This window comes from Thermobia domestica, chromosome 1 (genome assembly GCF_964235325.1).
Source record: "Thermobia domestica chromosome 1, izTheDome1.hap1.1, whole genome shotgun sequence".
NCBI classification, from domain to species: domain Eukaryota; kingdom Metazoa; phylum Arthropoda; class Insecta; order Zygentoma; family Lepismatidae; genus Thermobia; species Thermobia domestica.
In genome coordinates, this window is record NC_137454.1 from 33,370,764 (window position 1) to 33,389,542 (window position 18,779).

Sequence of the window (18,779 nt, forward strand, 5' to 3'; positions counted from 1 at the left end):
AGGATAATAGAAGGTTTGTTCAAGCCAAATTTATTTTTACATGAAAGAGTACACTTTATATTATTGTTCGGCATAGTTTCCACCAATATTCAAACACTTATCAGGGCGCGTGAACAACTTGTGCAAACCTTAAAAATAAATAAATAAATAAATAAAATAAAATAAAAATAAAAATAAAAAAATAAAAAAAATCGACCAGTAAAAACAACCATAACACCACAGCTTCTTTTTTTTTTTGTGTGTGTGTGTGTCTTCGTCACTTTCAAAGTGCTTACCACCAAGCGCTTCAGGTGCAGAAACAAGTGGTAGTCAGTCTTTCACCTCAAGCCTCTACAATTTGACGATGAATTTCGGCCGGCGCGAAGGTTCCTTGCATTCAAAAACCGGAGAACAGAATGAATTTCACTGTTGGTGGGTTCAGCAATTGTTTTAGACATTGTAAATGATCACAGGACACAGTACACTCGCCACAACTCAACTGTACTGGCGTTAATGGAGAGGCAATAAACCAGTGAAACTAGCGCGCATATGCGAAGCGCCGATATTAGCGCTACGGTGGCGTTCAAACGAAACGGTGCGTACTTGCCGGACACTGGCGGAATGTTTCGTTGAGGAAGGTTTGGACTAGTGGTGGGCCCAAAAACCGGTTTTCGGGTTTTTAGAAAAACCGAAACGGTTTTTAAAAGTTTTCAAAAAACTGATTTCGGTTTCATTCCAAACCGGTTTCAGTTTTCTTCAAATCCGGTTCGGTTTTAGCCGAAACTGGTTATCGGTTTTCTCCAAAACCGGTTCGGTTTTTCACCTGCTCCGGTTTCGGTCTTCAAAACCGGTTCCGTTTTTTTTTCAAAATTTGTTCTATTTCTGACCAGAATGGTGTTTCGTTGTTCTCCGGAAACCGAATCCGTTTCCACAGAAATAGTTTTATGTATTTTCCAAAAGTTTTCACTGAAACCAGTTTTGGTGAAAAACCGAACCCGCTTTTGAAGAAACCGAAACCGGTTTCGGTGAAAAACCGAATCGGTTTTGGAGAAACCCGAAATGTCGTTTTTTCGAGTTTCGGTTTTTATAGAAACCGGTTTTTCACATCCCTAGTTTGGACAACGCTCTGACAAGTGTTTGAACGTTGGTGGAAACCATATGGGAAAATAATTTAAATTGTGTTCTTTGATGTAAAAATAAACTTGGCTTGAACAAACCTTTTTATTTTTATTTTACAAACGGTACTTACTTTCCAGATACGTCAATGCTGTCTGAAGAGTATTGAACTATTAGAAGTCAAATTGAGAATACATTTATTGCGATTTTAAAATAACGTTATGGCACCACACATGCACCATTTTGTTTGATGACCTGCTGCCATGTTTACGGTAACGCTACAATTCCGTCGCTATAGAACTTGTATGGTCTCTGGTCAAAACATCGTGTCATGTTGTTTCCATATGCCTCTTTTGAAACCAACTTAACACCATTTAGGAAGCTCTGCAGAAATCGAAACAAATAGTCGGGTGGTCTCATGTCCGGGCTATACAGTGGATGCATTAAAACCTCCCAGCCGAATTTTCTCGATTTCTGACGGGTCGTTAAAAATGTATACGGTCTGGCATTGTCAACGTTGTGTATAACATACTTTCTGTTGATCAGTTCTGGCTGTTCGTTTGTCCGGAATTATCTGTAATTATCGACAGTACAAGTTCTAGTCTATCATTCTTCCCAGCGGGAGCAAGTTGTGATGCAAGATGCTTTTGCAATCCCATCTAACGCACAGCATAACCTTCCTTAATATCAGTGTGACCTTTGCCACAGACTGAGGAACTTATCCTCGCTTCGACCATGATCTTTTTCGCACATTGTTGTCGTCGGTTCGACTTTCCATCACTCTTAATCAACCGTTTTAGAAATGGGTGGAGTTAGTTACGTTTCAGTACAGATTCACAGCCAAAAGTTTGGTCGAGTTAATGTTTTTGAGTCAGATCATGTGGCACCCAAACGTCGAGCTTCCTCTAGTAACCCAGGGCCGGATCTTGAATCCTGCAAACTATGTGTTCGCAGGAGGGGCCAGGTGAAGAAGGCGCCGAACTGGGAATTTGTGTATTAAATGCGAATATTTGTTAGAGAAAATGTTATGATAAAAAATTTTCCAAATAGCTTCATTAAAAAAAAAAAAAAAAAAAAAAAAATGCACAGACTTAGGCACAGATAAAATACGTCAAAAGAACATAAAGTTGAAACTTTGCGTGGTTGGCTGTAAAACACGCCTCTATAATTGAAATGAACTCGTACATCAGTTGGTGCCAGTGCTATATTCACAAGTGATGCTAGTTTGAGAAAAAAATCCCGCGGCGCAGGGAGATTTAGGAAAGATATTTTAAAGAGGGCGAGAAAGGGAAATTTTAAGAATATGAGATAAAATGTAGGGGAATTTAGCTTTTCAATAGGTTTTATATTAAGCACTACGGCAGTACGACTAAAGACAGCGGCATTCTTTCCACAATACCACCATATGCACAAAATACAAATGTATGACCTTGCTAGAGAATATCGTTGTCAAATATGTCTTTGAACTGGGAATGGATCAGCAAACAAAAGGAAGTAAACTGCAAGTGTTGCTTATGGATTGGGTATTATTATCACAGTCGAAAGAAATGTCTTTAAGGGTGCTCCGTCTTGTCATAAACAGTGTCCCCGCATAGTGCTTCGCTTCATTGACCCCTGTTAAGGGTTGAGAAAAGTCAGCGTAAATAAAATACACATTACTGAAGTTAAGCGACTAGGCTTTTTTTTCATACATAGGTCCAGGGAGGGGGGCAATACTAAGAAAAGACGGGCGGTACAAATGGCATTTTTTTTTTTTTTTTTTATCATTTCTGAGGGAAATTTTAACTTAAGTTCCTGATATCAGTGGCTCACAATATCAATTGCTGCCCACTGCTTAATGCTCACTTTGCTAATGTCTATTAGTCCATGTGTCATTCGTGTCTTTGTTTCTATTTATAATGTGTGTTTTCACTTTTCCGGAGAAGAATATTCGGATCCAAGAGGAACGAGAATGGGGAATGGCGGAAGCTTCATAACGAGGAACTACATAGTTTATACGGTTTACCCAACATTGTTAGGGTCGTGAAGTCTAGGAGGCTTAGGTGGGCAGGTCATGTAGCTAGAATGGAAGAAAGTAGAAACGCTTTCAAAGTCTTGACTGGTAGACCCATAGGAAAACGACCATTAGGAAGACCTAGGCGCAGATGGGAGGACAATATTAAGATGGATCTCGCAGAGATAGGAATACAAAGTAGAAACTGGATGCAATTAGCTAAGGATAGAAGTCAGTGGAGAGCTTTTGTGAACGCGGCACTGAACCTCCGGGTTCCATAAGCCATAGAGTGAGTGAGTGTGAGTGAGTGTTTTCACTTTTCAATAGTACTTCGTTTTTCTTGTAAAAATAATGACAAACAATTAAAAAAAAAAAAAAAAACAAGTGGAGCGTTTTATCGGGAAAGAAAGGTATGAAACTTGAAAGAAGAAGAGGCAAGCGAAGGCTTTAAAAAAGTTTCTTTCGATATCTGGAGGAAATTTCGAAACTGATAACCATACAAATTTTGAGGTGGGGGAATTGTCAACAACAGATACTGTTAACGAAGCACCTGCAAATCAACAAACTTTTGAAACTGTAAGTTTATTTTACTTGATTACAGTAAATGAATTGTTAAATTAAAATGGAATGAGTACGGCCTCTTCGGTAACGGGTCTGAGTTAAATTTAATGTATTTCAACATTTTTTAAATACAATTACTTTTTACGCATCATATGCGTATTTAACCCGAAAAGTTAACTGTAATCGAAATCGAAAGGTCATTAACTAACAAACTAACTAACTCTATGGCCTATGGAACCCGGGGATTCAATGCCACGTTCACAAAAGCTCTCCACCGACTGCTATTCTTAGCCAACTGGATCCAGTTTCTACTTTGTATTCCTATTTCTGTGAGATCCATCTTAATATCGTCCTCCCATCTGCGCCAAGATCTTCCTAAAGGTCGTTTTCCGATTGGTCTTCCAGTTAAGACTTCGAAAGCGTTTTTACTTTCTTCCATTCTAGCTACATGACCTGCCCACCTGAGCCTCCTAGACTTGATGACCCTAACAATGTTGGGTAAAACGTATAAATTATGTAGTTCCTCGTTATGAAGTTTCCGCCATTCCCCATTCCCGTTCCTCTAGGGTCCGAATATTCGTCTCAGGATCTTGTTTTCAAATGCTTTTAGTCTATGTTCTTCCCTCAGAGCAAGCGACCATGTTTCGCAACCATACAGAACAACAGGCATGATTATCGTTTTATATATTTTAAGCTTCAAATTCCTCGACAGAATTCGCGACGACAAGAGATTTTGAACTGAATAATAATAATAATAATAATAATAATAATAATAATAATAATAATAATAATAATAATAATAATAATAATAATAATAATGTAAGAAAGATTATCAATACATTCTCTTGTATTAAATTCACATGGAGAGATAATTTTTAAACATTTGGTATTAGTCCTAACGGAAAATAGTTTTAATTATTTGTTACTTGAGTTCAGGGATGCACTGACGGAGATGATCCGAAAGTCTTGATCCCCAGAAGTTTTAATTTTTAAGAAAATTAACACAATTTCAAGGAGAAATACACAAAATTATTTGCATTTTGTAAGCTACTCCGAAACATCTTTGGACCCAAAAAAGAAATCTTGCGTGCGCTACTTACTGCTTGTGTTTACATTGTGTTACCCATTGCCTAATTTCAAATGTTTATGTTGGAAAGAGCAGACTAAAACTCATGAAAGAACTGCTGGATTGTTTATAGGCCTAAGGGATCCTGCAAAGAATGTTTGTGAAGACAGTTTTTTTTTTCTTTTTTGCTGGGAGGGCCTGATTTTGAAGTTCCATCATGGATTGGTGAAGACAAATTAAATATTGATTAAGGCACACACTTTTGTCATTTGTTATGTATTAAACAAGTTCAGCTAAAATTAACAAAGAATTATTTGAGATGAAGTAGTCTATCTCAAGAACGATTAAATGGACTAGGTTTGATGGTCATTGAAAATGACATACTCAATGAAATGCATACGAATGCAATAAAAAGAGATTCTGCCAAATTGAAAGCTAAAAAAGTGTCTTTATAACATGAACTTTTCAGTAACAAAGAAAACGAGGAATTAAGCTAATTGCCATAATCGTATCACAAGAAAATACATGTAAATATATTTTAATGAAGCATAAGAGCGTACCTCTTTGTCAAAATCAAACTTGCGTTAATGTTAGACTTGAGCCTCATGAGTTTTAGTCAGTTTCGACTTCTATGTTTCATTTATACTTGTCAAAATACATCCTATATATGTCCTATATATATATATATATATATATATATATATATATATATATATATATGTTAGTTGTGTCTTGTGCTTATTTAATAAAAAAATGCTATTAACTATTAAAATTGCAACTTTGTTCAGTATTCATCCATAGTCAATTAATTATAGTTTCGTTATTTTTCGTTAATATTCACAGGGAGACTACAGATGTTAATGAAATTTACAATTGTAACAATTATTTGAGGAATTTTTGTCCATTGCAACTTTGTACGCTTTTATTATCATTTAGGTGGGGACGCCGAAATATTGTTTGCTTACACTTAAGAAATGTCTAGAACCAGCCCTGTTGTAACCAACTTTCTCCAAGTGGATTAACACTGTTTGATGATGGTGTTTAGGTCATTTACGATGTCACAACTGCTTAGATGCCAATCTTGCTCGAATTTAGCCAGAATATTATGGATCCGTCCTTGTGTATATGTATAATTGAAAAGTGACTATGTTTGTGATTCTTAATCTCTGGAACCGCAGGACCGATCTCTCTCAAATTTCTGAAGTAAATGCAGTTCTGGCCTGGGAGTGTTTTTAGCTATTCATTTTGACGGTGGAACTTAGGTGAGGGAGAGGAAGGGAATTAAAAAATAAAATAAAATAAAACTTAATAATTCTTAAACGACCGATCTCGATCAAACTTTCAACATGGATAAGGTTTGGGCCTGGGAAAATAGAAGTGACTGTCTTTGTGACTTCATCACGCTTAAACCACCCGACCGATCTTAACCAAATTTTCAACATAGATGTGGTTCGGACCTGGGGTGGTTTTTATCATATCACTTTTACGGTAGAACTTAGGGGAGAGGGAGAGCTCTATAAAAATAAATAAAACCTAATAACTCTTGAACCAGCCGACCAATTTCAACCAAATTTTCAAAATAGGTGAGGTTCGAGACTGAAAATATTTTTTCTATATTTTCACTTTGGCGGTAGAACCTAGGGGAGGAGGAGGAGGGGAGGGAGAGATTTATATATAAAAATAAATAAAACTTAACTCTAGAACCACTCAAGTATCTTGATCAAATTTTCAACATAGATACTTTTGTGCCTGGAATAATTTTTGTTATTTAACTTTGACAGTGCGACATTGAGAAGGGAAAATGGAAGATATATGTAAAAAATAAAAATATAAATGACTGTCTTTGTGACTTCATCACTTTTGAACCACTCGACCGAGCTCGATCAAATTTTCAACATAGATGAATTTCGAGCCTGGGATGGTATTTATCTATTCACTTTGACGATAGAACTTAGGGGTTGGGGGAGAAAGGAGTTAAAAAATAATAAGAACCAAACGATCAATCTGGATCAAATTTTTAACATAGATGAGGTTCGTGCCTGAGATGTTTTTTATCATTTCACTTTGACGGTAGAACTAAGTGGAGGGGGAGATATATAAAAATAAATAAAACTTAATAACTCATGAACCACCGGTCCGATATCGATCAAATTTATAACCTAGATGAAGTTTAAACCTGAAATTGTTTTGTCATATCACTTTGACGGTGTAACTTAAAGATGGGGGAGGGAAGAGACATTTAAAATGATCGAAAATGAGAGATATTAGCGTCTAATCGTTTTGGAGGTCGCTCAGATGAACAGTGACACTTCTGATGGCGTTTAAATCCAAATTCAGTCTCGCAACGTGGAAGAGAGGAGGGGTGAAATATATATAAAAATAATCGAAATGAAAAATATCACTGTCGAATCATAGTTTTCGGGGTCTCTGAGATGAATAATGACATGTTCGATGCCGTGCCCCGCAAAATGAGGAGGGGGATGTATAAAAATCATCGAAAATGACCGATTCAAAAAGTTCTTTAGCATAGTAAAAAAAATAACTGACTAACGGAACATATTACTATTTTCTCTTAATTTAACACAGCGAAGCGAATACAGTGAAACCTGTCAACTTGGCCACCTCTCTAAGTTGGCCACCTGCTTATCTTCGCCTAGTTCGTCTTGAACCTGCATTTTCCCATAAGACATTTACTTACTACTCTATAAGTTGGCCACCTGTCTATCTTGGAAGTTGGCCACACTGAAGCAATGTTTATCCTATGATGATAATAATAAATTTACCTGCGTATCTTGGCCACGCAAAATACCGTTTTGTTGTTTTGGGGAAAAGAAGCAAGGTTTCGCGCGATTTGCTCTTGGTGGTCAATGGCCAGAAGACTACCCTGATAAAGGGGTGGTGAAGGAAGATGTGAATAAGAAAAAGCACGTATAGGAATTCAGGACCCTGTCTGTTTTGGTAAAACCATTAGCTATATCAGCTCCTCTCATCAGTGGGGAGCTTTAGTAATTCCGGAAAATTCTCAAAGTTAAAGCTAACCATCTCAATTGTCAACTATTGGCACCTGTCGGCTTGTCAGAATATGTGTTTTATTACCCAATTACGGCGAAGCCAAAAGGTTTGACGTGTTCGTATATGGGTATGTATTAATGTTCATTAGTTCGACTGTGGAGCTCAAACGCCTGAATCTATTTCAGTAAATGAAGCATTGTTGGAATCGTGGTGACAACCCGGGTAACATAGGACAGGTGACGCAACAACAAATTCAATATGGCGGAAATCCGCCGTCATTTTGTTTAAGCTTCTTTTTTTCTTACACTAAGGGTATTCAATAAAATATTTCATCACAATGATTCCGATATACAGGGTGTTTCAAAACAGCGACAAAATTTGGGAGGTGATTCCTGATACCAAGATAAGACAGAAAGTATAGACCAACCTGGGTGCACAAATGCTTCCTTTCGGAGTTTAGGCTGTCGAAAACATGGAAAAATGAATGTTAAAGGCCCATAGTTTCAGAACTAATCGAACCTACCATAGCCAATACTTCACTTAGGAACTAATATATGCGCTATTCAAAAATACATTTCAGAATCCCAAGTTACTCACACAACTTTTTATAGAGGAAGTTTGGCTACGGGCATATAATTTTAAGTAGTCATTAACTACCTGCATAATTTTTTTTTTTTTTTTTTTTTTTTTTTACAGAAATACCGCAGGATTCTGAAACTTGGATATTTGGATAGAGCACATACTAGTTCCTAGGTGAAGTCTTGACTTGACTGCGATAGGTCCCATAGTTATGGAGCTATGGACCTTTAGAGTTCATGTTTTCATTTTTTCGGCAGGGTATAACACCGAAAAGAAACATTTGTGCACTCGGGTTGGTCTATATTTTTGTTTTATCTTGGTGTCAGGAATGACCTCCCGAACGTTGTCGGTGTTGTTTTGAAACATCCTGTCTGCCCTTTCCCCAAGTTGCAGGGCGAAAGTTGGATTTAAAGGTATCCGAAGTGTCACTGTTCATCTCAGCGACCTCTAAAACTATGGATTATACACTAATATCGATCATTTTCGAACTTTTTTTTATGTATCTCCCCATTTCCTAAGTTGCACTGTCAAAGTAAAATGATAAAAACCATCCCAGGCCGGAACCTGATCAATGTGGCAAATTTGATAGAGATCAGTCTCGTGGTTTAAGAGTTAAGTTTTATTTATTTTTATATATCTCCCCCTCTCCCTCTCCTACGTTGTACCGTCAAAGTGAAATGATGAAAACCATTCCAGGCCGGAACCTCATCTATGTTGAAAATTTGATAGAGATCGGTCAGGCGGTTCGAGTTATTTAGTCACAAATATAGTGACTTTCATTTACATATACATATGTACACAGTGTTCGAAGTGGAAAAAAAGAAAAAAAAAAAAACAGATTCGGTATGTTTTATTATGATTTTGGCTCAAGATACCGGCTATTTAGATATTGTCTTGATCACTGAAAAACCAGAGACGGTATGTCCTCATTACAGAATAACCAGAGGCAGTATGGCATACCACCGCATACCGTCTCACTTCCACCACTGTATATACATATACATTATATTAGGAGAATATTTTGAAACTTTTGAAATACACATATAGCAAAATATACCACTGATGTAATTTGCAACAGTCTGTATCTATATCTGAGGAAATTAATTCAAATTTACTTGTAGTAAGCTTTTGAAATTTGTTCTAGTTTATCATAGAACCTGCTTATATATTTTCTACAATTTATTTTTTAACTTGTTTAAAATTTTAGAAGCCAATTATTCCCATTTTTGTTGTAATCTCTAATTATTCTATTAATTTTTATTAGGTATCATCTTCCAATTTTACGGAATGAATGGACTTACGCACTGATAGATGGATGTATGAGGTTAAGAAGCATCAACTTCCAAATTGATCTTTTCTATGGTGTCTTAACAGATGAATACGACGAAAATATATATTACAGCCATCAGAGGAACATTAGAATTCTTTACAAGTGTTTGAAGGACAGAATGGAAGAACTAGAGGTAAAACCTTTATGGTTGTAATAGCAAGTAAAAGATAACGCTTCACACTCACCGCTATACCAGGCGCATTCGGAAAGTAACTTCCGATTGGTCATTGTGCGTGAAGTAGTGGGGACGTGTGCGGTAGATCAATCTGCATCCAGGCGTGGTAGAGTGAAGGTTGTCTGATCACTAGTTTCTCTTGAAGCATCTCAAAATGTGTGCTGCAATAGAAAATCGTGCCAAGTGCGAGATGTTATATGTTTTCTTACAGCAGCTACTCATCGGGAGCTTTGTGCCGTGTATGGACTAAGTGTGATGAATGAACGAGTTTTTCGTGAATGGATTAATTCATTCAAAAGTGGACGAACAAACATTCATGACGGAGAGAGGAGAGACAGGCCATCAGTGATCACTGACGAACTCGTTCTGAAAATTTATGAAAAAGTTCGTGAAAATCGTCGTTTCACAATCTCGGAGCTTTCAGATGAATTTCCACAAATTTTCAGGACTGTGTTATGTGACGGGAGCTGAAAGATGCGGTCATAGGCTTGCTCAAGGCACAGGCGGGAAGTTTTTATACTGATGAACTATCTAAGATAGTGTAGAGATAAGTGCTTGAATGTTTATGGAAACTATGTTGAAAAATAGAGCAAAGCAGTAGTTTTCAGATGTATACAATAAATTTCCCTTATGTACTTTTAGTGTTTCATATTTAACCAAGCGGAGGTTACTTTTCGAACGGCCCTCGTGTATCACAAAACTAGCACTTTCAAAGGACACGGCCCTCATCTTCAGCTGATTAGTTAGGAAAGATTTAAAGGTGAAATTATGTGGGAAGGTGAAAAGATAAAAAAAATGGTTATTCTAAATAACAAACCACTTTACGTCTACGAATACTGTGGCGAATGAACCCAACTTAAAAAATATGAAGATAGTCACCATTAACTGTCATTGTTCCTCTTTCTTTCTAATCGGTGTCAGTACGTAGTAAAAGTCATTCCATATTGGATTAATTTCCCCCCTTTAGGCCAGTCAATAAGGGATGATTTAGGGTCGAATAAGGAAAAAAATGGTGGAGAGCTGGAACAAATTTTATTTTCTTTATATAAGTGTCCGTAACAACATACTAATTTTGCACCACTCTACCCCCCCAGATTTGGCCGCCATCTTGGAAAAATGGCGCCAAAAATTTGTTTTTTGTAAATATCTCACATGAAAAGCATTTTAGAGTAAAACATGTTATTACAAAAAATAATCTACATTAAACTCTCTACAAGAAATGTTCTCTTCATTTTTTCTCTAGGATGCACCGTTTAGATGTTATAGGCGTGGCAAATTACGCATTTTTCTTTCAGCATTACTTTGTAGCAGAACCATAACGAAAATTTTCTGATACTAATTTGTTTTAGTGATTTTTTTATATATATAAAATATAAATTAATATATTTTTCACTCATTGCAGGTGTGACTAAGGATAAGTAATCAAGTCTATTAGATCATCTATATTCAAGATGTCAGGTGAAAAATGTTTTATCTGTGAGAAACTTCTTGGTGATGGTGTTACATGTATAGTAAAAGAAAGGGGTGTGAAACATAAGTAGACTGCAGTATTAAAGTAAATGATGGAAACGAATGTCATCTTAAGGAACTGAGAAGTGTTACACTTCATGAAAAATGTAGAAAAGTTTTCATAAAAGCAATAAGTACCAAAGCGTTGCTATCACAACGTACTCTATCACCTACACCGATAACTCAGGTCAGAAGTACTAAGATTTAATTTGCAAGAAGCCTGCCTGTTTTGTAGACAATATATATCAGGTGAATTTTTAGAGACCGAATAAAAAACTTGTGAGTGAGCGTAAGAGTGTACATTGTATTGAATCCATTCAAGTTAAAGATTCTAGATTCTATTATGGATGCTAACAAGGAAGAGTGCCAATTTTCATTCAGTGAAATTTTTCAAGATTATGATGATGTACTGCCAACTTAAAAAAACAGTAAGAACTAAATTGAAAGAAAAGCACTTAAAATATATTATTATATCAACAAATAAAAACATAAAGCCCATAGTTTGCTTCCGTGATACAGGGCATAAAATTTTCACGGATGCATGGTATGATTGCTAAAAGCTTAAGTATAGGCCTATAGACGAAGAGAAGTTGAGAATCATAATGACAGCCGGGCAAATAATTGCTGAAGATATCAAATCCCAGGTTTACGAAACTGATGAGTATCCATTGGTTGATAATTTGTTGATTGGCGTTAATTCATTCATTCCTGGGACCTTAAACTGCCTTCTCGACACCATTATCTTGAAGAAAAGGAATATCACAAAATGTGAAAGAATAAGTATAATAATTTCTCACGCCATAATTGCAGCAACTACATTACATTAATTTATATTTTATATAAGAAATATCACTAAAACAAATTAGTATCAGAAAATTTTCGTTAAGGTTCTGCTACAAAGCGATGTTGAAAGAAAAATGCGTAATTTGCCACGCTCATAACATCTAAACGGTGCATCCTAGAGAAAAAATGAAGAGAATATTTCTTGTAGAGAATTTAATGTAGATTATTTTTTGTAATAACATGTTTTACTCTAAAATGCTTTTCATGCGAGATATTAAAAAAAAAAAATTTTGGCGCCATTTTTCGAAGATGGCGGCCAAATCCGGGGTGGTAGAGTGGTGCAAAATTAGTATGTTGTTACGGACACTTATATAAAGAAAATACAATTTTTTCTAGCTTTCCACCATTTTTTTCCTTATTCGACCCTTCATTGACTGGCCTATTTGGCCAGATTGAGATCAGGACTGTAGAAAGACTCCTTAACATAGGTGGAGCTAGGAATTGTCTTCTGGGGGGGAGGGGCAAACTTTTTGGTAGGTCTCGGAGTTCTTGGTAGGTGGCCATCTTATAAGTTGTATTTTTATTTTTTTGTCAAAAAGTTGGGGGTCAATGCCCCCATGCCCCTCCATAACTCCGGCCATGCTCCTTATTTCATGTTCAGTATTAATTTTTGCTTTTCAACTACATGCACATTAACAATATCATCTTTATTTTCCTTAAGGTACAACGACAGTCCCGATAATTGCTGCAGGTTGAGAGTCCTAGTAGCGCGAACATGCTCAGCTATTCTGGTACAAATGTTCCTTTTGGTTTGACCTATATATAGTTTATTACACTAGCAAGTGACATTGTAAACCCTACTAAATAGTGGAAAACCGGTGAAGTAAGGTTTGAAATTAGGTATTTCACAATTGCTTTTGGGGATCCTCTGAAGATGAGGACTGCATCGCTCGAAACTGCTACTGTTTTATGATTTATAGCGGTGAGTACGAAATGCTATCTTTTACTTGCTTTTGTAATTATTATCACTGCTTACAATCTTCCTAGGTATATAGTAATACTAGTTTAAATAACAAAATACCAACGGAAAACATTTTCAAAACGGAAAAGAACAAACAAATTGTTTTAAAAATGGGATAAAATTTTGATTATATGAAGATTTGAACACTAATAGTGTTAAAAAGGATGTATATTTAAGGTTTTAATAAGAAAAATATAGAATTTTATTAAGTTTTAAATTCTATGCACTTTGGAAATTGGAGAAAAGAGGTAGTTATAACTAACTAACTCTATGGCCTATGGAACCCGGAGGTTTAATGCCGCGTTCACAAAAGCTCTCCACTGACTTCTATCCTTAGCCAACTGCATCCAGTTTCTACTTTGTATTCCAATCTCTGCGAGATCCATCTTAATATTGTCCTCCCATCTGCGTCTCCCTGATGGTCGTTTTCCGATTGGTCTTCCAGTCAAGACTTTGAAAGCGTTTCTACTTTCTTCCATTCTAGCTACATGACCCGCCCACCTAAGCCTCCTCGACTTGACGACCCTAACAATGTTGGGTAAACCATATAAATTATGTAGTTCCTCGTTATGAAGTTTCCGCCATTCCCCATTCCCGTTCCTCTTGGGTCCAGTAAGTACACCAGAAATTTTTACTTGGGGGGTGTTCAAAATAAAAGGGGGTGTGCTCTCAGAATAGTGATATAATTTTTAAATAAACTCAAACAAGAAAACAGTATATTTTGTTACGCAACTATTGCAATACTACTACTACTACTACTACTACTACTACTACTACTACTACTACTAATAATAATAATAATAATAATAATAATAATAATAATAATAATAATAATAATAATAATAATAATATCAGCTCTTCGCAGTGATAGGTTGAATAAAGTAAGTTCACACATTTGAGCATTTATTATTATTATTAAACTAAGTAATACAGTGAAACCTCTCAAAACGAACATTGGTGGAACCGATTATTTGTCCGTAAATGAGATGTGTCCCTAAAAGGAAGGATTTTCTCTCATAACACCACACCACACATATTTATGGCATGGAAGAATAAGAAAGTTTGTCCTCTTATAAGATGTCCACTATTGAGAGATACCCATTAAGAGAGGTTTCACTGTATTAGGAATTAACCTCCACTATTTTACCCAGTCATAACATGTGAATTGATTACATACGAATTATTGTAATTATTTTGCAAAATTCTGCTATTATTTCAATTTATTCACCCCCAGCAAGTTTTAGTGGGTGATTTTTTTCAAAATATTAATTGGCAAAAAATTCCCTCGTCCCATGCTGAAATCAAATTCGTTTAGTAATTAATACTGTACATAGTTCCAATTTCATTATTTTAATATTCTAACCCTATTGTTAACGTTAATTGTTGTAATATTATTTGATCTCTTAATCTCCGTTCCTGCCCCGTCCTGGCTACGTTATTCGCTCTGAATATCTTTCATAAGAAAATTATTAATTGATTTAGTTGTTTTCCAGAAATCCAGTTTTTCAATATGCAAATGTTTTGTATCTTTCTGTTGTTTCTTCTTTAATATACCCTAATTTTAATAATCCCAGGGCTCATAGTGGTCTGGTCTCTTGTAAATAGTTGAAAAGTGACCAAAAATGGCCAAAAGCACACGAAAAAGTGACCAAAATCTCATCATGCCCCTTTTTTCCTTTGTCAATTTCTCCATCACCTCTCTCTCTGTTTGTTGTTTTGTTTCTTCTCTGCTTCTTCTTTATGAGCTTCCTCCTTTCTTAGGTTTTCAAAGTATGCTTTGTAGTTACGGTAAGCAGACTTAGCAGATGTAAAAAGCTTCTGAGTAAGCGAAACCAGTTTTGGCCTATTTCCGAATTCCTTCATCCCAGACATTATATTTAACTTCGCATTAAGAGTTAAGAGTTCACGCTCAAAAACGTGAAATATTCAAATTCATCACCTACTCTTAAGAAGAACATATAAGAAGCATAACACAAGACGAACATGATGAACCACACAAACATACACAACATTGAACGGAGCGTTAACTATTACGAGAGAAAACTAAAAGATTATTATGATAGAAGAAAGAATAGACACAGAAGGGTTCTCAACCCCACCTTGAGAGCTTAAACATCCGCCAACCGTCCACTGTGCTTTAGAAAGAATAAAAGCTGAAGTGAGAATAAAGCTGACTGTTTTATATGTGGCAGCAAGTACTGAAGCTTTCAGAAGAGTAATGAGTAACAAGTTTCTGCCTTTTTCCCATTTGTTCTTATATTTTTCTTAGAAAATTGCCAATGCAAAACATAAATCACACGAAAAAGTCACTTTATCTCTCAAAAAAGTAACTTTTAGTGACCAACTTGAAAAAAAGTAAATTTTAGTTTAAAAAAAAGTGACTCGCTATGAGCCCTGTTCCGCTCAATGAATTTACGTGAATAAAAATATACTTTACAAAAAATTAAACTAGCGCCAAATGTGTTCCTGCATAACACTAGACTCAGTCTAAAATATATATAATTCTTAATTCGACTGATCTCTTCATTTCTAAAAACGTTTTGACTACATCCTTCTAACGTCCGTCCGTTCATACACCACTTGCAGAGCAGGCTCGAAACCAGCCACAGAGCTTTGGGGGGCCATGAATATGGTAGGAGGAGCCAAGTCATTAAAAATTTTCTTGCAAATATCTAAATTGTGCATTTTGTATTGAGGTCTGGAGGGGACATGAAAAATTTAGGAAGGGCCAGGCTCTCCCTAGCCCCCACTCTTGTTGCGAGCCTGTTGCAGAGTAGCACTTACCAACTGAATCTGCTATAGACTTATTACTATATTGTCACATTTTTCCTTATTGAGGAGGAGGTAGGTGAATGACCACTCAAGACGTTGCCAATTTCAGTCCTCTGCATCTGTCCATCAATCTCTTTTCTCGGAAACGACCGCGGAGCCCAGAAGGGTAGGTAGCAGCGGTCTGTTTTGTCAATTGTTTCAATCGAAACACCGCCCGAAAGAATGTCATGTGGTTCTCGAAGCCGTACATGAGAACGAGGTCGCTTCGTATTTTGAAGTGAAATAAAATAAATAAGAATATTGCCTTCTTTCCTAAACGCTAAACCTTTTTTAACTTGATGTAATAAATAACCTATATGATACTGATTGATACAATTAAAAAAGGGGGAGTATTCCTTTTCCATCCAGGGGTGTGCGTAAAGAAATTTGGAGGGGTGTTAGGGGGGTGTAGATTACTCCCTGCTTGGGTCCGAATATTCGTCTCATGATCTTGTTCTCAAATACTTTCAGTCTATGTTCTTCCCTCAGAGTAAGTGACCATGTTTCGCAGACATACAAAACAACAGGCATGATTATCGTTTTGTATATTTTAAGCTTCAAATTCCTCAATAGAATTCGCGACGACAAGAGATTTTGAAACGAATAGTAACACGAATTCCCTGCTTTTAGTCGACATTTAATTTCTTCGTGAATATGATTTTCCTCTGTTAATATTGATCCTAGATATTTGAAAGTATCCACTTTATCAAAAGTATTATTTAATATTTTAACGCATCCATAATTTGCTGTATTCCGGTCCCGACGCACTTCCATGTATTTAGTTTTCTCTGCATTTACTTCTAAAAAGAGATAGTTATAGGAAATATAAATGGTAATACGTTAAAAATGGAGAATATGTAAACCCTACAATGCTCTATACACAAAACTTTAAAGGAAAATAGGTATAGGATTAAAATCTAGCAGTTTTGGAAAGATGTACGTGTAGGATGATATTAATTTTTTTTTTCAATAGTAAAAAGTTAAAACATGTATATGTATAAAGGGTTGTCAATTTTTGAAAATGGAAATACCGGACACCCTCCTGTAGTACGTATACTCTTAAGATTGTGACATTGTCGTTCGTGAAAAATATGAACAAACTGAAAGTAGTACTTTACATAAAATTAACTGATTCGAATTTCGAATTTAAGAGTCTCTATCACTGCGAAATTAAAATACCGCTAATTTTACAGTAATTATGTGATATCTTCAAATAGATAAAAGATAATCGAAAAGTGGATCAAGACCTCCCTAGACGATGTTATTTTGCATGAGTTACCGTTATCACGAGTCACCTAGTAGCTTTTCGTTTGCTGTTATTTAGAAACGCGAAAATAAATGCCGATTTTCTAAATGGCTGGAAATCGAAAGCAGATAAATGAGTCGTGATAACGGTATCTCACGCAAAATAATACTGTCTAGGGAGGTCTTGTTCCACTTTTCGATTATCTTTTATCTATTTGAAGATAGCACATAATTACTGTAAAATTAGCGGTATTTTAATTTCGCAGTGATAAGGCCTCTTAATATCTTTAGTTACTTTTGACGCCTTAATTAAGCTTACTTATTCCAGTTTTGGTTAAGTCGGCACATCTAATTTTTGTAACCTACCATCAATAATACATTGTTATTTAAAACAGAAAATCAAATATAATTGGCAATATAATTATTGCATGCACAAAATATACTTAAAAAATAAGTCATATCAACTTCGCTGGGGTTGATACTGTCTCATAATGCCTACATACTTTTACTGGGTCTCAAATGCATTATTTAATTGGAAGCTGCAGTTGAAAATGAAGCAGTGCTAGCTGGGGCCTTGAAAATGTACTTTTGTTCACCATTAGCAGTTTTGATAACTTCAGTAAATTTTAATGCCTTCAACATTTGAACAAATTCCGTGTACGACAGATCGATATCAAAGCGAATTATAAGGTCTGCTTTAACCATGTTCACCGACCAACGATTCCTTCCGTCACTCCAAAATAATCTGAATGAAACAGATAATAGGAGAACGAGAAAGAAAATGAAGATTAGTAAGAGGAAAAAACACCGGACATTTGATGTTTGGCTTGAGGTCGTACCAGACACGGGACAAGGAAGCTAAAAAACCTTACTGTCCGGTAAAATGCCGGATGGTTGGCAACCCTACATATATAGAATTGCAATAAGATTTAAGTAGTATGTAATTGGCTAGAGAAATAAAATTGTGGTTATAGATGCTTATTCGTTAGAAAGAAAAATTAGAGAATGTGGAATTATAGGATGAATTATACACAAGCTTTAAAAGAAAATAGTATAAGATAACGTATAAAATTAAGCACTAGCATCTTCAGAAAGAGGTAAGGGTAGGATCATATTGTAATATGCCACATGGTTTTATTTACAAACAACCGACACGTGCTTCTATTGACAAACATCAACTATGTGCGTCTTACTACGATTACTATGGTGGCAGATGACAGCGACACCATTGATCATGAGGCAACGAAAGATTACCAGCGCCTCCGCCTCCCCTGGAGCACTTATATAGCCAAGAGGATTTCAGTAACAAGCACCAGTCTCCGGCTGGTCAAATTCCCTTCCTTAGCTTGCAGTGGAGCTTTGGGAGTACCTTATCTAAATCTAAGCCTTTAGCTTGCAGTGGAGTCTTGTGGAGATCTTTACCTCTCCCCTCTCTCTCTCTGCTTGCAGAGATTCCTGATCACAATATCCGTCTAGCTTACAGTGGAGCTTTGGTGGGACTGTAAACACTCTCTGCTTGCAGTGGAGCAATGAGTGTCCTACACCTCCTCACGTAGCGTGCTTTGTGGCTAAACCTTCCCGAGACCGTCAGATCGAACG

At 36.1% G+C, this 18,779-nt stretch overlaps 1 protein-coding gene across 1 annotated transcript in view; it reads left to right on the forward strand.

Annotated features, from left to right (window-relative positions):
• The window catches only part of LOC145684381 (translin-associated factor X-interacting protein 1-like), a 155,820-nt gene that overhangs the window by 119,536 nt on the left and 17,505 nt on the right, over window positions 1-18,779 (forward strand). Inside the window, exon 10 of the mRNA XM_081756629.1 lies at window positions 9,571-9,769. Coding sequence (XP_081612755.1) covers window positions 9,571-9,769 — 199 coding nt within the window. The remainder of the gene's footprint in view (window positions 1-9,570; window positions 9,770-18,779) is intronic.